General features: G+C 33.3%; 2 protein-coding genes and 1 long non-coding RNA gene across 6 annotated transcripts; 2 read left to right on the top strand and 1 right to left on the bottom strand.

Moving 5' to 3' along the window:
* On the top strand, window positions 1,937-3,704 carry LOC107636191. Of its 3 annotated transcripts, none has more exons than XM_016339725.2 (3): window positions 1,937-2,069; window positions 2,322-2,397; window positions 2,817-3,704. In XM_016339725.2, exon 3 carries the CDS (start codon window positions 2,837-2,839, stop codon window positions 3,365-3,367), a length of 531 nt encoding a protein of 176 aa, XP_016195211.1. In that variant the 5' UTR covers window positions 1,937-2,069; window positions 2,322-2,397; window positions 2,817-2,836; the 3' UTR covers window positions 3,368-3,704. The 3 variants fall into 3 exon arrangements, with proteins under 3 accessions (XP_016195211.1, XP_016195203.1, XP_020959757.1); XM_016339717.2 differs by having other exon boundaries at window positions 2,322-2,522; XM_021104098.1 differs by lacking the exons at window positions 1,937-2,069; window positions 2,322-2,397 and adding an exon at window positions 2,545-2,729.
* On the top strand, window positions 4,813-9,218 carry LOC107636184 (probable beta-1,3-galactosyltransferase 2). 2 transcript variants are annotated; one of them, XM_021104093.1, is made up of 13 exons: window positions 4,813-5,087; window positions 5,406-5,547; window positions 6,055-6,148; window positions 6,636-6,694; window positions 6,786-6,793; window positions 6,878-6,997; window positions 7,086-7,149; window positions 7,543-7,615; window positions 7,715-7,835; window positions 8,074-8,161; window positions 8,237-8,362; window positions 8,492-8,601; window positions 8,791-9,218. In XM_021104093.1, the coding sequence occupies exons 2-13, from the start codon at window positions 5,429-5,431 to the stop codon at window positions 8,937-8,939; spliced, it is 1,131 nt and encodes a 376-aa protein (XP_020959752.1). In that variant the 5' UTR covers window positions 4,813-5,087; window positions 5,406-5,428; the 3' UTR covers window positions 8,940-9,218. The 2 variants fall into 2 exon arrangements, with proteins under 2 accessions (XP_020959752.1, XP_016195196.1); XM_016339710.2 differs by having other exon boundaries at window positions 4,815-5,277.
* Window positions 10,256-11,465, bottom strand: LOC110263186. The gene is made up of 2 exons (XR_002348348.1): window positions 10,804-11,465; window positions 10,256-10,353 (listed from the first exon to the last, which is right to left on the bottom strand). It is a non-coding gene; the product is annotated as an uncharacterized LOC110263186 (long non-coding RNA).

Raw genomic sequence — 17,059 nt, 5'->3', positions numbered from 1 at the left:
TTCGATTTAAAAGATTATAATCCAAAATTAAGTATTAGAATAATCTTAAAATTGAATGACATTTTTTTACTTAAATAATGACAAAGGAGTAGATTGCATATTTTTGGTGTGAGGGGAGATAGTACTGATTTAGATTTAGCAAAGGAAAAATTTAGGAGCAGTAATTTTTGTATTTTTTTACTAACACTTAATCATCAAAATAAAAATGAGTAATTTTTTATTATTAGATATAATTTTACACCATTAAAAATATTATTGATGGCCAATTGATGGTTACAAAACACCAAAATTACTGTCCCTATCATTCCTCTTTAACAAAATAACAAGTAATAATTGGATATTTAGAGAATATGAAAAAAAAAAAATTTTAAATTGAGTAGTACCATACTACATGAAAATAAAGTGAGAAAATTAAAATACATAGTAAATTAGAATTTAACAAAAAAAATTGAGTTGAGTGCTTGATGTACTCAAATTAATTTTGTAAAATATTTAGCATGTAAATATTTGTAAATAAATAATCAACAATATTAGATCAAATTGACTTTAACATCCTATTAAAACTAAAATTAAGTGAGTTTATCAATTTTAAAATCTAATTCAAAAAATAAAAAATATTTTTATATTTATAAATTAGAGTAAAGTATTGTTTTTGTTCCAACGTTTGGGGTAAATTCTATTTGTGTCCTAATGTTTAAATCGTCCTATTTGTATCCCTAAAGTTTGTAAAAGTAATTCAATGTTATCTTGCCATCAATTACACATCATGAACGTTTTAGTTTGAGTTTTAAAAATCTCTTTTTGAAGTTAGAATACAAATATCTGGGATAGAATTGATGATCTACTCAGAAAAATAACTCACCAAAATGTTGAAACTAATTCCTACAACATTTACATAATTTACCTGGACATAATTGAATCTAAACATAAATAGTGGGTATAATATTAAAATCGAACACATCCAAATGAGACCTAATTGAAAATGAATACATCCAAGTGAGAATAATTGAAAAATATAATTTGATTTATTAGTATAATTGATAGTAGGATAACATTGAATCATTTTTATGAACGTTAAGGATACAAATAGAACGATTTAAACGTTAAGGGCACAAATAAGACTTATCCTAAACGTTGGGGACAAAAACGATACTTTACTCTATAAATTATTTAAAAATAATAACAAAAAATATAACTATCTAAACATAATATAAATAGAAAAGTGTTAGGAGATCAGCAAATTTTATAATTTATAGTCATTATTAATATTTTTAATAATGTGAAATTACATCTAATAATATAAAATTATTCACTTTCTTTTTATTAGTTAAATAGACCAAATTTTAATAAAACTACTAGCTCATAAACTCAATAAACTATGAATTTATAACAATACTCTCCTAATTACCATAATACGTACCACATTCACTCAATTGTGAGTTGTATAGTTAATTAATGTGATCCCGCATCCTGCAAGCCAGGAAGCAAAGGAAGCACTGAATAATGAATATTACTACCATACCAAGTGACTGAGTAGTGGTGGAAGTCTCATTTTCATTCGCTAGCAATAACCCGCTACATATATCGATGTAGGTTTTTCACTGTGTGTGTTATATTAACACCCAACCAAACAGCATTTCTACTTGCATTCTCTCCTCAGCCACCAACATAATAGGCAGTGTAGTAGTAGTATTTGCCTAGGCTCACAGTTACTCTAATACAATACTATTACTACCTCAGTCTCTCAGCCTCACCTACCTCAATGAGTTCTCTTGTGCTTCAACTTCTGCTCTTTGTTGCATTGGATTAGGAGGGGAAGAGGATAAGGTTGGAGGTACATTCGAGCCAATCAAGATGCAGCTTTTCAGAGATTATGTCTATTGAGAAAAGAAAACAATTTAAGTTTTATGTGGCCTGCAACAGCAACTGCTCTATGATGGGACTTGCTCTCTTCTCTTCTTTCATTGCTGCATGCCGCTATCCCCACCTCCTTATTGTCCTTCATCTCTGTCCCTTTTGGACTCTTGCAATTAAAACCACACCCCCTTTTTCTCTTATGCTCAGCTCAGGTAAACTAAACAAGATACTACTATTATAGAGAGGTAGAGAGATCAATCAATAACTGTAACTCACTACAAGACCCATCATTTTCTTTTTGCTTTCTTTACTGTGCATGTGGTTCTTTTATGGGCCAAACTATAAATACAACCTTTTCTCATTCATATGCATGTGTATATATGCATACGCATACACATCTTTCTGCTGCTTTAATCTGTTGTCTTTTTCTGCCCTCTATCTTGTCTTTTATTTCATTTTTTCAGGTACTATTCTGTGAGAGACTGGTCTCTTGAAACCTGTGATCTTTCTTTGGAGGCATCTACTATCTACTATTATAAGGTCAGTGGAAGGGATTTTCAAGGCTTCTTCCCTTTGTCCTGGTTGGTTTTTTTAAGGGTTCATCATCAGTGTGTTCCCCATTTGAGATAAATCTCTTCAAAGGTCTTTCCTTTTGGAGGCCAAAGGCAAGTTAGATTCCTCTTATTATTCTCTTACACCTTTCTGATCTGTTTTTTAATTCCCGAGGAAGAAAAAGAGAGAGAAAGAAAAGAGAGCATCTTATCTCACTAGCAGCTATGATAATATATATTGATGTCTTTAGGTGAAAAAAGAAACAAGGTTTCTACTTTTCTAGTGTCATCAATGTCTATAAATGCTGAAAATAGATGAATGTATGTGTCATCATATCACAGTTGTTAATCCATTTCCCTTGTTCTGTTCTGTTTTTCTCATAACCACCTAGCCATTTGCATTTACAGGAGGCAGAACAAACACAACAATGGCTGATTGGGGTGAAGAGTTTGATGAGCAAGATGTGTGGGGAACTGCTATGATCACCAAGGACAAGAAGGATTATTCAACCACAAAAACAATGGTTTCTAAGTCTAAGAAGTACTCATCATCATCATCATCTGGATATTCTTCCTGTTCTGCATGGCACAATGCTACCTCTACAAGAAAGATACCAAGGGCTAATAATGGAGTCTTATTACCCTCTTCTGATGAAGATCATGATGGGCAAGCAAGTCTTAGAGGGTCCTCAGCACCAATGGACATCCCTGACTGGTCAAAGATTTATGGCAAGAAAAAGGATGATGGGTTTGATGATGATATTGATGATGATGATGAGAATGAGGATGATGATGAAGATGGTATGATCATTCCACCACATGAATTGATTGCTAGGAAGCTTGCAAGGAGCCAGATCTCTTCATTCTCTGTGTGTGAAGGCATTGGAAGAACACTCAAAGGGAGAGATCTTAGCAAAGTGAGGAATGCCATTTTGACCAAAACCGGTTTCATTGAGTAATGTTAGTGTTGTCATGTTCTATGGTCATGTCATTATCAGCTTCATAATCATATGTTATATGTTATGGTTTTGGAGTCACCACTATCTATAGTTATAGCACATTAGTAGTAGTATTCATCATCATTGTTAGACTCAGATTCGGATCAAATCCCATGCAATCTTTTATATTTGATTACCCGCACTAATATTATAGCATTAATTTATTGTGAGGTGCTGCTACAACCCCAAGAGCTTCAAACTTGAAATAGTGTCCCATCATAAACCTTTTAATTTTCTTTTGTTTATTTCTTGTTCTACATTTTCTGGGAGTAGGGAGTTTCTTGTTCTCTGTTTTGTATTTATGATTTATGATTTAGCTTTCTATTGTAGTTGGTTTTTTTAATCATTTGACTAAATATTTATGCTTATTTAATTTGTATGTCCTCTAATCATTGTTTTTGGCCTTGCAGTTGTATGTCCTTCTGCTAAGAAAATTTAAACCTTTTAGAACCAAATTAGAATACATATTCTATTAGACTAAAAACTTATACCTGAAACAAAATCTTTCTCTTCTGTGTATGGTAACATACAGCCTCAACACTCAACAGTTTTATTTTTTCACTTTTACATCAAGATAAATGGACAAAAAACCTATGGTTAAACCAAGTTTTTGTGCACAGAAGGTGTTAATATTATACACAGTAATAAGATAACGGTAACAAAAAGTGTATTATAATTACTTAATTAGAGAGAGAAAAGGTATCAAGGCCCAAAAAATGGTTAAAAAAATTTAAATAATTTTATTTGGGAGGTGAAATTTTAAAAAATGGGAATGTTAGTGATTTTCAGAAATATCAAGACCAAGAGAATTCGTTCGGGATTGATGATACATTTTTTTTTATAAAAAACAAATTCTTTTTTTTTTATATATATTTTTTTATTTTCAAAAAATGAATTCGTCAAGAGCAAATTGTTTTTCTTGAGCATCATATATCAGTAAATAATATTATACTATTTTTTTTGAAAATTATTATAAAAAAAAAAGAGTTTTTTTGAAGTTATTATTTCCTACGAAATTCTATAATTTTTATTTTTCTAATTTAAATATCATCTGCTGCTTTGTCTGCCATTCATTCACGATAACACCAACTAGTGTGTGCATATAAATTTAGATAATGAAGATTAGATTAAGTAACATGGTGAATCTTGATTTATCATATCATAAATCATATTGCTATTCCTGCTAAGTGCTAACCAAAAGTAACTTTTTTCTAAGAAACGTGATCCCTTTTTTTGGGCTCATTGTCTTCAATAAGATCAACCATAGCTTACTTTTACCTTTTCAGACAGAAATTATGATAGTGCAAAGCCTATAAATTAAATAGATACTATTAGCAGATAAGATAACTCATAATTATATAGTTAGACTTCAAATATAGCATACATGGTTTACATAAAAAGACTCCAGTGGGATCCCACTTCACATCCCAACTGGATTCAACAAATTTATGTTTTCTTGATAAATATTTGCAGTGATAATTACTTTACCGACACTTTCCCTAGGCAAATTATAAGCAAAATAAATAACTTCTATTCTCGTATGATAATTCTAATTACTGCATGCAAAAGAAAAAAAAAAGAATTTTTTTTTTAATGTGAACTACACCGAGTTGAGCTGAAAAAAGAAAAAATGTTGAAAGAAACATACAGCAGTTTTTTCAGGTGAAAACAAAAACTGAAGGTAGAGAGAGAACAAGATCTGATAAAACCGTGTTAAGCACTTAACTGTTATCTTTATATGTTACAAGTTAATTCTTCAAATTTTATTGATGATGAAGAGCAGTTTCGGTTCTTTATCATTGAAAGAATAAGAAGGGTTTCTAACTTAGTCTTCTTCACTTACCCCAAAGGCACTCTGTGCCACACGACCTGTAAAGTTTCCATCTTTCTTTTTTCCTCTCTCTTTTTTTTTTTTTTTTTTACATTTTGCGGTTTGTTTAATCTTTGTTTCTTCTTGTGCATTTTCTTTCCTTGCCTGATTTATTTATTTATTTGATAGTGAGGTAAGCAAAGAAGAGAAAAATGAGTATGAAGAGCAAGGGTGGAGCTGTGGAAGTGAATGCAAGGGGTGTGCTTCATAGAAAATGGGCTCTTTTTCTTTGTGTGGGAAGCTTCTGTGCTGGAATGTTCTTCTCCAATAGGTACTTGAGCTTCTGGGTATCTACATTTGAGCATCAAGTTTTAATTTTTAGGGACTGTGAGTTTCTATATCTTATGGTGCAAATGGGATTGTATGGTAATTGTTGGTTAAGCTTCTAATATGAGAATTCGCCATGTTTGCCATAAAAATAATCACTTTATTTTTTGTTTCCTGGTTGCAAGGATATTTTTAGGGAAATTGCATTATTGATTTAGAGAAGCTTGCTCTGAATCAGTGTCGGCTGTGTTTTCTGTTTCTAATGTATGAATATAATCTATGGTATCTGAACTGCATTGTCAATGTCATGGATCGTACACCTAGTGCATTCAATATGTTGAGCTTTGATTGGTTTACCAAAAGAAATAATATGGATTTTTGTTCATCTCCTTTGATTTTGGTCCTGCATTCTTGTTTTACATTGTTCAATTTAATCTATTTGTATTAGTACATTACACCTCAAGTAAACTAATCACTACATGTACAATGCTAACCACTAATTTCGTAACAGGATGTGGTTGACGCCTGAATTTAAAGAAATATCAAGAACTTCTAGTGAGTTTGATCAGCTAAAATTAAACTCTGAGGATTGTAATGTAAATCTAGTAAGTCTGTCAGTCTTACCTCTTCCCTAGTCTCTAATTCTGTCATTACCTACTTGTGCTGCTTACATCTCGTATAATTCAATGTTAAAATGTTATTAATGGATCTTAGTTTTCTAGATTTGTATATAGTAGTAGGGGGTGAACTTGATTTGGTTTGTTATAATATTCCATCATGTTAAAGTCCTTTGGGCTTGAAGCTATTCATTGCAGAGTGCTTAATTTTGATACAAGATTGTGCCACAAGGGTTGACCTGTCGCTTTGTCGACAGTCTAATGTCATGTAATGGCTCTACTTTGTTTTAAATATTAAGTCTGCGATGGAAGTCAAGATTTGTTCAAGGCGAATTTTTTTTTCTGCCTTATGTAACTCTAGATTTCTGTACTTAAGTCTCAGGCTTTATGAATTCTTGCTGCATCTTTTGTTATTTAGCGGGAAAAATCTGTGATGGTGACACTTTTCTTTCGTAACATTTGTCTTTGTTCAAAGGTTGTAAAGTCTAACTCCAATTACAGTCAAGTCGAAGTTTCAAATACACATGTCATCAGGTAAGCTAAGCCCGTTCTTGTTTTGCTGTGAATTTACTTACATACCTATCAAAAGTAATCTGATGCTAAACATACTACTTACGAATTGCAGGAAACAGAGTAAGACAATATCGGCTCTGGAGTGAATATTTAGTTACCTTTGGTAGAGTTCTGAGTTTTTTATGAATGGTTCTCATGTACCAGGAAACACACAAACAGTTGAATCAACTTCAAGGAAAAAATGTTTCGTGGTTATAGGGATCAATACAGCTTTTAGTAGCAGAAAGCGAAGAGATTCTGTTCGTGCAACTTGGATGCCACAAGGTGATCAAGTGACATTTTAGCCCATTTTCTAGTTTTTCCTTTCTTATTCATTGTATCTGATTCATGGTTTGAAATGGAACGTCATCAGTTGAGGAAAGAAAGAAGTTGGAGGATGAAAAGGGCATAGTCATACGTTTTGTTATAGGTCACAGGTCAGATTCAGTGTGTCCTAATATTCAGTGTCTATGGCTTTAACCTATTTATGATTATTCCATTGCTGTTATGTTCTTATGTGTTTGCTCCTTAGAACTTTGTTTTGTTGCCTTAGCATCAACTTATTTCAAACTGAACTGTTTCTTTCTCATTCTGATGCATTGGTGTCTATTTAATATCTAGCGTGATTGCTTTGTATTTTATGGATTGGTAGTATGCATATAATATGAGAACATTGTGTTAAATGAAGAAATCGATAAGTAATTATTGTCAAATCGATGACAAATCTTGAAACCTTTGGGCTAATGTATATGATGAATTCCTATGTGGTTAGTTGAAAATATTCCTTCTGCTGTTAAATAATCAACCACACTTAGCCATTTTATCTATAGTTCTACATCAGGTGGCATTCTTGATAGAGCTATAGAAGCTGAGGAGAAGCTTCATGGCGACTTTTTGAGGCTGGTGATCTATTTCTCCTATCTTTTTTCATTTAAATGTATAAGGCTATAATTTGTGCCGACTTATTTTTACTAACAAAAAAATGCATCCATATTTATGCAGAACCATGTTGAGGGCTACCTTGAACTATCAGCAAAGACAAAGACCTATTTTTCAACTGCTGTTGCTCTGTGGGATGCAGATTTTTATGTCAAAGTTGATGATGATGTCCATGTGAATTTAGGTAAATACTAAATAGTCCTATAGAACTTTGAATTTGCAATTTTACTTTAGGAACATTTTCCTTAATTTTATCAAATTAAGACTAGATATGGAAATTCCTATTCTGCATTTTATTTTTTAGAAGCTTTTAGAAAGTGGAAAAAAATAAAAATCAAAGGGCATTCTATGGGAATATCTGAGAATTCTTATAACCATGAATCATTTTCCTAATTTTCCTTATCTTGTTCCTGTCTTCACAGCAACACTTGGATTGACTCTGAGTATGCACCGTATGAAACCTCGAGTGTATATTGGGTGCATGAAATCCGGCCCTGTGCTTGCTCAGAAGTAAGAAAGGCTTCGCTTTTACTTTTCAGATAAACTAAATTCAAATCCTTTCCTAGTGTAACTGTTTTACCACAGGGGAGTGAAATATCATGAACCTGAATACTGGAAGTTTGGTGAGGTAGGAAACAAGTACTTTCGTCATGCTACCGGACAACTATATGCCATTTCACAAGATTTGGCTACTTATATATCAACTAATCAGTAAGTTTTGCTTTCATCGCTGAGAACTGTTAAAAGTGGAATCAAGATCCTCATTGTGTATAAACAAGGACAAGCTTGCAATTTGGGATAACTAATTAGCATAGGAAATGATTTGGCTTATAATGGCAGGGACGTGCTGCATAAATATGCAAATGAAGATGTTTCTTTGGGATCTTGGTTCATTGGTTTAGACGTGGAGCATATCGATGACAGGAGAATGTGCTGCGGCACACCCCCGGGTATGCTATTTTAATTGTTATTATAATCACATTTTATTTTTAATAAAAATTTTGACAGATAGCACCATATATCATCATTGATCCTCTGCTCTTCGGAAAGCACCAGAAGAACTAATGAAAACTTTGAATCTGAATGTTGTTAGACAGTTTGAAATAATGTAATAATAGCAGTAGTGGTGGTTGATGCAGATTGTGAGTGGAAAGCACAGGCAGGCAACATGTGTATAGCTACTTTCGATTGGAGATGCAGTGGGATTTGCAGGTCTGTGGAGAGAATAAAGGTGGTTCACCAGCGCTGCGGCGAGGATGAAAATGCACTGTGGACTGCAACATTTTGATATGAAACCTTAAGGAGAAGAAGATATGAATGAAGCATGCAGATACTTATACATAATATGTATGCGAGTAGTAGAAGGTTCAATAGTCAACACTTGCAGCTTAGTATTTTGGAGAAGAGAATAGAAGAGAATGAAAGAGTATAGTTGTATGACCAACCAACCCAACCCACATTCTTTTAGTAATGGCCTGAGGACTTTATATATATATTTCTTGTTCTCTGCCATCTCTAACTCTAAATAATAATTGCTTCTCACCAATAAATCACTATAGTCTACATATATGTGTTATTGTTATTATTATTATTATTTTGGTCGATTATTGTATTTTTTTTTTTGGTTTCCCACGGTATCCCCAAACCCGGCAGGTCAAGGACTAATCCGTCGCGGTACTGAGCTCCATTTAAGGGTTTGTCGCTGGCTAATGGGTTGCTGCATGTACAATGCGGGATTTGAACCTCCGACACTTGCTTAAGCGGACTAGTGAGCTAACCACTAGACCAATCCAACTTAATTATATTGTTATAGTCTACAAGAGAAGGACTTGCTATCAGATCCTTAATTCTTCTAGTATGAACTAAAGTACTAAACACTAAAGAAAAAAAGAGACTCCAAAAAGAAATAATCACTGGTTAAACAGAGATGATCACTGGTTAACAACTCAGGTTAGAGAATTGATTATAGGAGCACCCAATTTATAACACATGTTATACTTAGAGATCTCTTTTAAGGACCTTTCCGGAGGAAATATTTCCAAAGAGATTATAACATTGTCCTTAACCTGTTTTAAAGTAACAAAAAAGCAGTTAAGAGGAAGCTGGGGATATCATCAGCTGCTATAATTCAATCTGAACTATGCTATGTCTACGTAAAAAAGCAATTATCAAATGAGTTAATCGAATAAATTCATATTAAAATATAAAATATATATTAAAATTATATAAAATAATATATGTATTTATACACATAATGACTAATTTTAGATGTACATAATATTTTTTAGAGGAGTGCTAGGAGGCCAGCAACTTTTGTATTTTATAACTATCAATTGGCCATCAATAGTGTTTTTAATGGTGTGAGATTACATCCAATGGTGGGAGATCACTCACTTTTCTTTTGATGATTAAGTGCTAGCCACAAAACACAAAAGTTGCTGCCCCTAGACTTTTCCTATTTTTTATTCAACTTTGTTCAAAAAGAGAAGAGCTTTATGTAGAAGAAAAGTGAAGTAAAGAAAGTTCTACTAAATTGCCACTTGATCTGCCCTCCACAGAAGTTCCTACCAGCAGTACCATCCACAAAGAAGCAAGAAAAAAGAAAAAGAAAAATAGAAGCAATATTTGTGCACCGAAATTGATGATTTTGCTTATCTGCTAAGAATAGTTTTCCGCCTAAACCAAATTGCTAAAGATAAAATCTGCACAGGAAATGAATCAATTAGTGGTAGTCTACTCACTACTGTCGTTCATTGACGTACGTAAGTTCACATCTTATGTGGATTTTCACTCCTGCTCATGAACTCAAATTAAATTAAAGCATATGATTCAATAACATGTATACCGTAAGCAAAAAACAACAGCTAAAACCACCTTCCATCATGAGCTCGATCGCCAATTTGCCATGGATACAAGAAACTGAGATTGGCAGAGATCAGTTACATACTTACATGTGATATTGGCACGGCTCAATCAAATAACACGGAGCTTTTGTATTACAAAGTGCCGCCTTCTGATTGAACCTTACCAATATCCCAAGTTATTAATAATTACTGCATGCAACTCCAATCCAATCCAATTCGATCCGCCAATGATCCTGCTCTTTTGCAGATGAAAACTTTATTATTAATTTGTGACAAGAAAAAACTTACCCTTAGATACGTCCAATACAATGCAAGGGAAGATCCAGGAAGAAGGAGGAGGAGGAGAAGGTTTAAAGTTTTACGTGAGTAGTTGCATTATGAGTGAGGAGAAGGAAAAGAAAGAGTGGTGAAGAAGCTAAGGCTTGATGGGTGTGTCCATTCTTATGAGAGAGATTCTAAGGGAGGCATTTAATGTGGCAACGACCAAGCAGCGAATAGGAAGGGAGCACATTAAATTGTGAGATTGGAGAAAGGCATATCTTGAATAATCAAAAGAAAATAAAGGCAGTTACGTTAGACAAGACATTGAGTTTAGGTTCCAGGTTTTCATATTTATGAGCCTCCCTCCCGGCCCTCCCAGTCACAGGGGGTTATATCAATTTTCAAAATAGCTTTTGCCTTTTTGCAAAATTAGTCAGTGGTTGGTTGGTGCCAAAAAATTTGTGAGTCTCAGTAATTGCTGTGTGTTGATTGAGTATGCCTGCATGTCACGGATTTTCTGTTGAACCATTTAGAATCAAATTAGGTTGAGTTCCATCAATTTTCAATAGAATATAAAACACCTCACAACTTTCTTCCACATTTAAAGGAAGTTAGATACATCACTAAGTGGAGTTAGTTACCATAAATCCATTAAAGGAGAAGGAAGGAAGAGAAGAAGAGAGAGAAGAGGAAAGGGGGGGGGGGCTGCACTGCATGTTAATTTTTCATGATGTTTATTGATTGGTGCTTTTTTCTACATCCAAAAAAATAAAAAATAAGAGAATATACAAGAATCATATGGAAGAGGTGATCTGTCACTGTTACTAACATTCCTAAGAATATCAAATTTTCTGCCTCTTTTTGTTCTTTGGATTTTTATTACATAAATCAGGTAATCATGATTACGGTACGTTTTAGTTGTTACCCCCCTCTCCACAAAATAAAATAACTGAAGGCCGTCCCGTTTCCGTAATCAATCAATGAAAGCTCTGTTGGTTGGAGGTACATATAATTTATTCATCAGTAATGTTAGTGCCGACATATTTTATGATTTGTAGCCATCAATTAACTATTATATTTTCTGAGACTTTCTGTTTATTCATTGAGGTGCCTACATTTTGGTTCTACATATCTTACGATGTTACTAATCTTTTGTATTATTATTTTTTTTTGTAAAAATAGAAGATTAAAATGAAAAATATACTCTTAAAATATCATTTTTCAAACAAAAGATTATATATGGACACTCTTAATCATAAAAAAAATGATCTAGTATTTTTAAAAGTTTGGTATGAAAGACAAATTTATCCATGAAATTGTCAATTTTTGTGAGTAATTCTAGTTTTCAATGTTTTGGGATTTGGATCTTTTAAATTTTGAATTTTATTTAAGAGAAAAAGTATAATTTTTTATCATATATTTTATAAGTAAGACTAAAAAAATATAAAAAAAATCATTTAAAAATGAGAAATTACACTTTATCCTCTAAAATAAAAATTCAAAATTTAGAGAATTTAAATTCATGATTTGGGTGGTAGCAGAATAGATTCCCAGTGTGAGCGTTAATTAGTTGAGATTTGAGAATCTGATAGATGAAGTGGGACCTCCTTGTGATTAGTTGGTTGTAGTTGTATTTTTCCCCGCAAGCAGTGCCCATAAATAAGGCCACGATTTCTATGTTTACGACTTTTACTTCGTCAACACGTTCCCATACAGTCACAATTTTGTACAATTAATAATGAAATAAATTAACCTTTGGTTAGCCAAATTAATTGAGTTTAATTTGAAGAATTTGCTATAAACACGATCAATCAAGTAATGCTTAACCAAAGAAGCAGTATCACTATGCTCTGTCCTGTTTCATCTTATAAGTTGGTCCAATCCGAAATATAACAGTCCACATTGATGTTCACAAAATGGAATTTTGTAATCCAAGGTGGAAGGATGGAATTCGAAATTAGACAAGAGGGTTGGCCGAATGTCAAATCCAAATAAATACAGAGAGACAAGGGTACAGCAATCGTCGAGTACGTATTTATGTTTTAATAATATTGGTCCATAGAGCATGGAGGAACAACATATGTTAGATTAGATTTGATATGTTAGATGAGGTTTTTCTAAATTACTCGCACTTAATATTTCAAGCATCAACTTTATATTTTCTTCTATTTGGTTTCTTTAAAGAAAATTAATAATGAAAAATAATAAAGAAACCAAGTGAAATTTTGGAAGTGGAAGGACAAAACAGAAGATGGTTGATGATGATAGCAAAGGCGAATGGAAAGTGTAAGAAAATTAAAGGCGAAGCTTCTTAATTGAATTGAAAGCAGCTTTTATACATGCAAATGTTATTATTATAACTGGCAAAAAGTAAGCAGAAAACTGGGCAAGCCTTATTCTTGTCCAAAACTACCTCTGTACTTGTCCCTATCCTCATGTGAAATGGTGTCTATTCCTTTCAAGTTTCATCTTCTTTTACACTAAAAAACAACCTCAATTCACTGTTGCCTCTTTTACCAGAGTAAAGTTCCTTCAAACCCTGCCTGCAACGCCTCTCATCATTCTACTTAATAATAATCCTAGTATATTAATTTGAACAAACATAGTATGTTCTTTAATATGCCGAAGATGCATATATGGTCACGGGATCTAGCTATAGGCAGCTAGCTAGGTAGCCAAGAGATGATTATGATTCATTAATTAACAGAACCCCCCATAGTAATTAATTACACATAACATTGTGATTGCTACATACATATACAGATATACTAACAAACTTGAAGGGGTTACCTTAAGTAGTAAATACAGTGGGGTTGGTGTGTATTAATAATGATGGTATCCATCATCACCTGCTAAAAGTATAGATTGAGATATATATATTTTGCAATAATATAAAGTTATACTTATACACTTATATATATACTACTACTGCTCGTACTTGTGCCAACACAGTAACATAATAATACACCTCTTTAGTATGTAGAGCCTTGACCTTTGTTCCTTAGAAGCCTTCAAGAACTTCTTCTTCATGCTTGAAGCTGCTTTTGTGGAGGAAGTAGTAGTAGTAGTAGTAGAGTAAGTATTCTCATTATCCATTGTTGGTAGATATTTAAGTCCTGTTTGTTTTTGTGAACTCAAGTTAGGTAAGTGTTAGACTCAAAGAGACTTCTACTACTACTATGAGCACTATAGCTTCTAGACACAGATGATGAGACATGTGATGAGAATTTGAAAGAAAGGGGGATGGCTAAGGCTAAGTGAGAAGGAAGAGATTGAAAGTTGAAAGTGGGTAGTAATGTGAATGTGAGAGACAGAGAGAGGAATAATGAAGTTAATGCAATGGGAGCCACTGTGCAGGGACATTGTGGTCCTGTTGGTACTATCTGACTCAACACTCTGGCCCTCCAACTCCTCTCTGGCTTCTGGGTTTTGGGTTTTGGAGCCCCCTCTAACTTCTCACCAAACCAACCATATCTAGCGGATACCAACTAGCTACGATTACTCCATTTATATTAACTTCATCCACTCTTAAAAGTAATAGAAATTACTATTTTAACTTATTGCGTTTATTGATGTATATGCATCAAATGGAGCTTATATACGAGGATATATATGCTTTAGACGTTTGTTTATGGTACCATAAATGTTTATGCATCCTTCTAACTCGGACAATCTTTTTAATATAAGATAGTGGTATTTCCTACTCCTAGCGAAAATATTAGAGCATGTTTTGCTGCACCGGATTGAAGTGTGCCAATTTTTGTGTGAAACTGGGAGCCAATTAGGGAAGGCAATGAGCCGGATAAAGATGGATTTTGTCATTACTCAATTTCATTCTGTTCTATTTTACTCATAATACACCTCACGCTTATTTAGAGTGTTAAAAATATAGAAAAATACTATAGAGTTATCATAATTTATTATTTTTTGTCTTTACTTAGGCTATATTTGGTTCTGAGGATAAAATAAGATAAAATACTAAAAATAAGACACATATTAGAAATACAAAAATTAGTATTTTTATATTTTGTTAGGTGATAAACTAGAATAAATTATGAAATTTTAATTTATTCTTATTTTTTTATTTAAAAATTTTGGGAAGAAAAATATAATAATAAAAAATATAATTATAAAAAAATAACAAGAATAATAATAAAAAAATTAAGTTACATCTCTTATTAATATCTTTATATCCTTTCTATCAGAATGGACACGAAATACATTAATTTAGTGTCTCTGGATACATTGTTGGAAGTGTGTAATGTATTGAATCAAGAATTAAGCAAAAAATTACAACAACAGTTAATAAAACAGTAGCAGAAATTCAGTATTTAACGAAACCACAAGTCTAGTATAAAACAAATGAAAATCAAGAAAATATAGTCAACTTGAGAAATAAAAAAATAGTATAAGTACGAGGATGTAGGGAACTGCAACAGAAAATTTCCTACGTTAAGGACTTAAGAAGAGAGAAAAGGAAGAGTTAGAACAATTTAGAGAGTAAGAAACAAGAGACAATTTTAAAAAAGGAGAAGAAGAAGAAGACAAATACCACATCCAACTACCACAAAAAATCCTTCAACCTTTCATTTGTAGCTCTCATTCTGTTGCCCCTTCTATGATTCTAAATTTGTACATTGTCTGACATTTGTCCTTCTTGCTTAACCTACTCCTCATCTTCGTTAGTGGTGTGCACTTCCTTCATTTTGGAGTTTATTACAATATTTCTTTCCTTATTTTTTCTTTTACTTATAACATTATCCCCTTCTTTAACATCAACCTTGTCCTCAAGGTTAAAATAAGGATAATCCTTCATAAACTCTGATGTATTCTCCCATGTAGAGGTTGCACCCGAACCTTGGCCCCAATTGATTAGAAACTAGTGTATTTCTTTATCATTTTGCAGCACAGTTTTATTGTCTACAACCTCAGATGGGGATAAGATTGGACCCAATACTGAGGTTTGTAAGGGCATGGGTAAATATTGATGATACTCCTTTCCTCGAAATTTTTTGAGCATAGAAACATGAAAAACATCATGGATATGAGTTTTAGGTGACAACTCAAACTTATAGGCAATTGTACTGAGCTTCTTGCAGACATGAAAAGGACCAAAGTATCGCATACCAAGTTTTTTATTCTTCCGCAAAGCAATAGAATGTTGGCGATAAAGCTGCAATTTCACTAAGACCAAGTCACCTTCCTAAAATTTTATGTGTCTTCGAGAGCGATCAGCAAAACTTTTCATAAACTGTTGTGAACGATGTAAGTTAAGCTTCAATTGAGCCAAAATTTTGTCCTTTTCACCCAACAACTCTTGCGATGATGGCTCATCTTGAGGGGAGAACTCATATCAAATTAGCAAAGGAGGATCACGACCATATAAGGCTTTGTAAGGGGACATTTTGATGCTGTTGTGAAAGGATGTATTGTACTAGAAATGGGCCCGGGCCAACATGTCTAGCCATTTCTTGGGGTTTTCAAAGCAAAAACAACGAAGATACATTTCCAAGGTCTTGTTCAACACCTCACTCTGGCCATCTGTTTCGGGATGATATGCGGAGCTCATGGCTAAGTTGGTGCCCCGTGATATGAATAATTGTTGCCCAAATTTGATGATAAAGACTTTATATCTATCCGAAACGATCGATTTTGGAAAACCATGCAATTTGACAATGTCTTTAATGAATGCCGTTGCAACACTCTTACTATCAAAGTCTCTCCGCAAAGCAATAAAATGAGCGAACTTCGTCAAACGATCAATCACAACCATGATGACGGAATAACCTTGAGCAGGCGGCAAGCAAGTGATAAAATCCATGCAAATGTCTTCCCAAACTTGTGAAGTAATAGGTAAAGAATGTAGCAAACCAGCTGGATATTGTGTCTCAGTCTTGGCCTTTTGACATATAGGACAGCAAAGCACATAATCATGGATCATCCTTTGCATATTAGGCCAATAGAAGTGCGAACAAATGCACTCCATGTAAAACCCGGTTAATTAATGACTAATTAGCCCATAAATGAGAATTTATTCTAGAAATTCAAAAATGTGATTTTTATGGCTTAATGTGATAGAGGAGACTAAAACGAGAATTTCGATACTAATTTTATAGAAATCGGTCTAAGATTAGACCGAACGGGCCAAACTGGGCCAACCAGACCCATATTGGGCCCTTGGCCCAACCAAACTAAACCTAAAACCCTAAAAACAGCACTCTCTCTCCTCTAAATCCTCAAAAACACTGAAATGAGAATGAAAGGGGGAAGAACACTTCTCCAA

This window comes from Arachis ipaensis, chromosome B01 (genome assembly GCF_000816755.2).
Source record: "Arachis ipaensis cultivar K30076 chromosome B01, Araip1.1, whole genome shotgun sequence".
NCBI lineage: Eukaryota > Viridiplantae > Streptophyta > Magnoliopsida > Fabales > Fabaceae > Arachis > Arachis ipaensis.
Note: the sequence above shows the minus strand (reverse complement) of the source record. Positions and strands in the feature narration are given on the sequence as shown.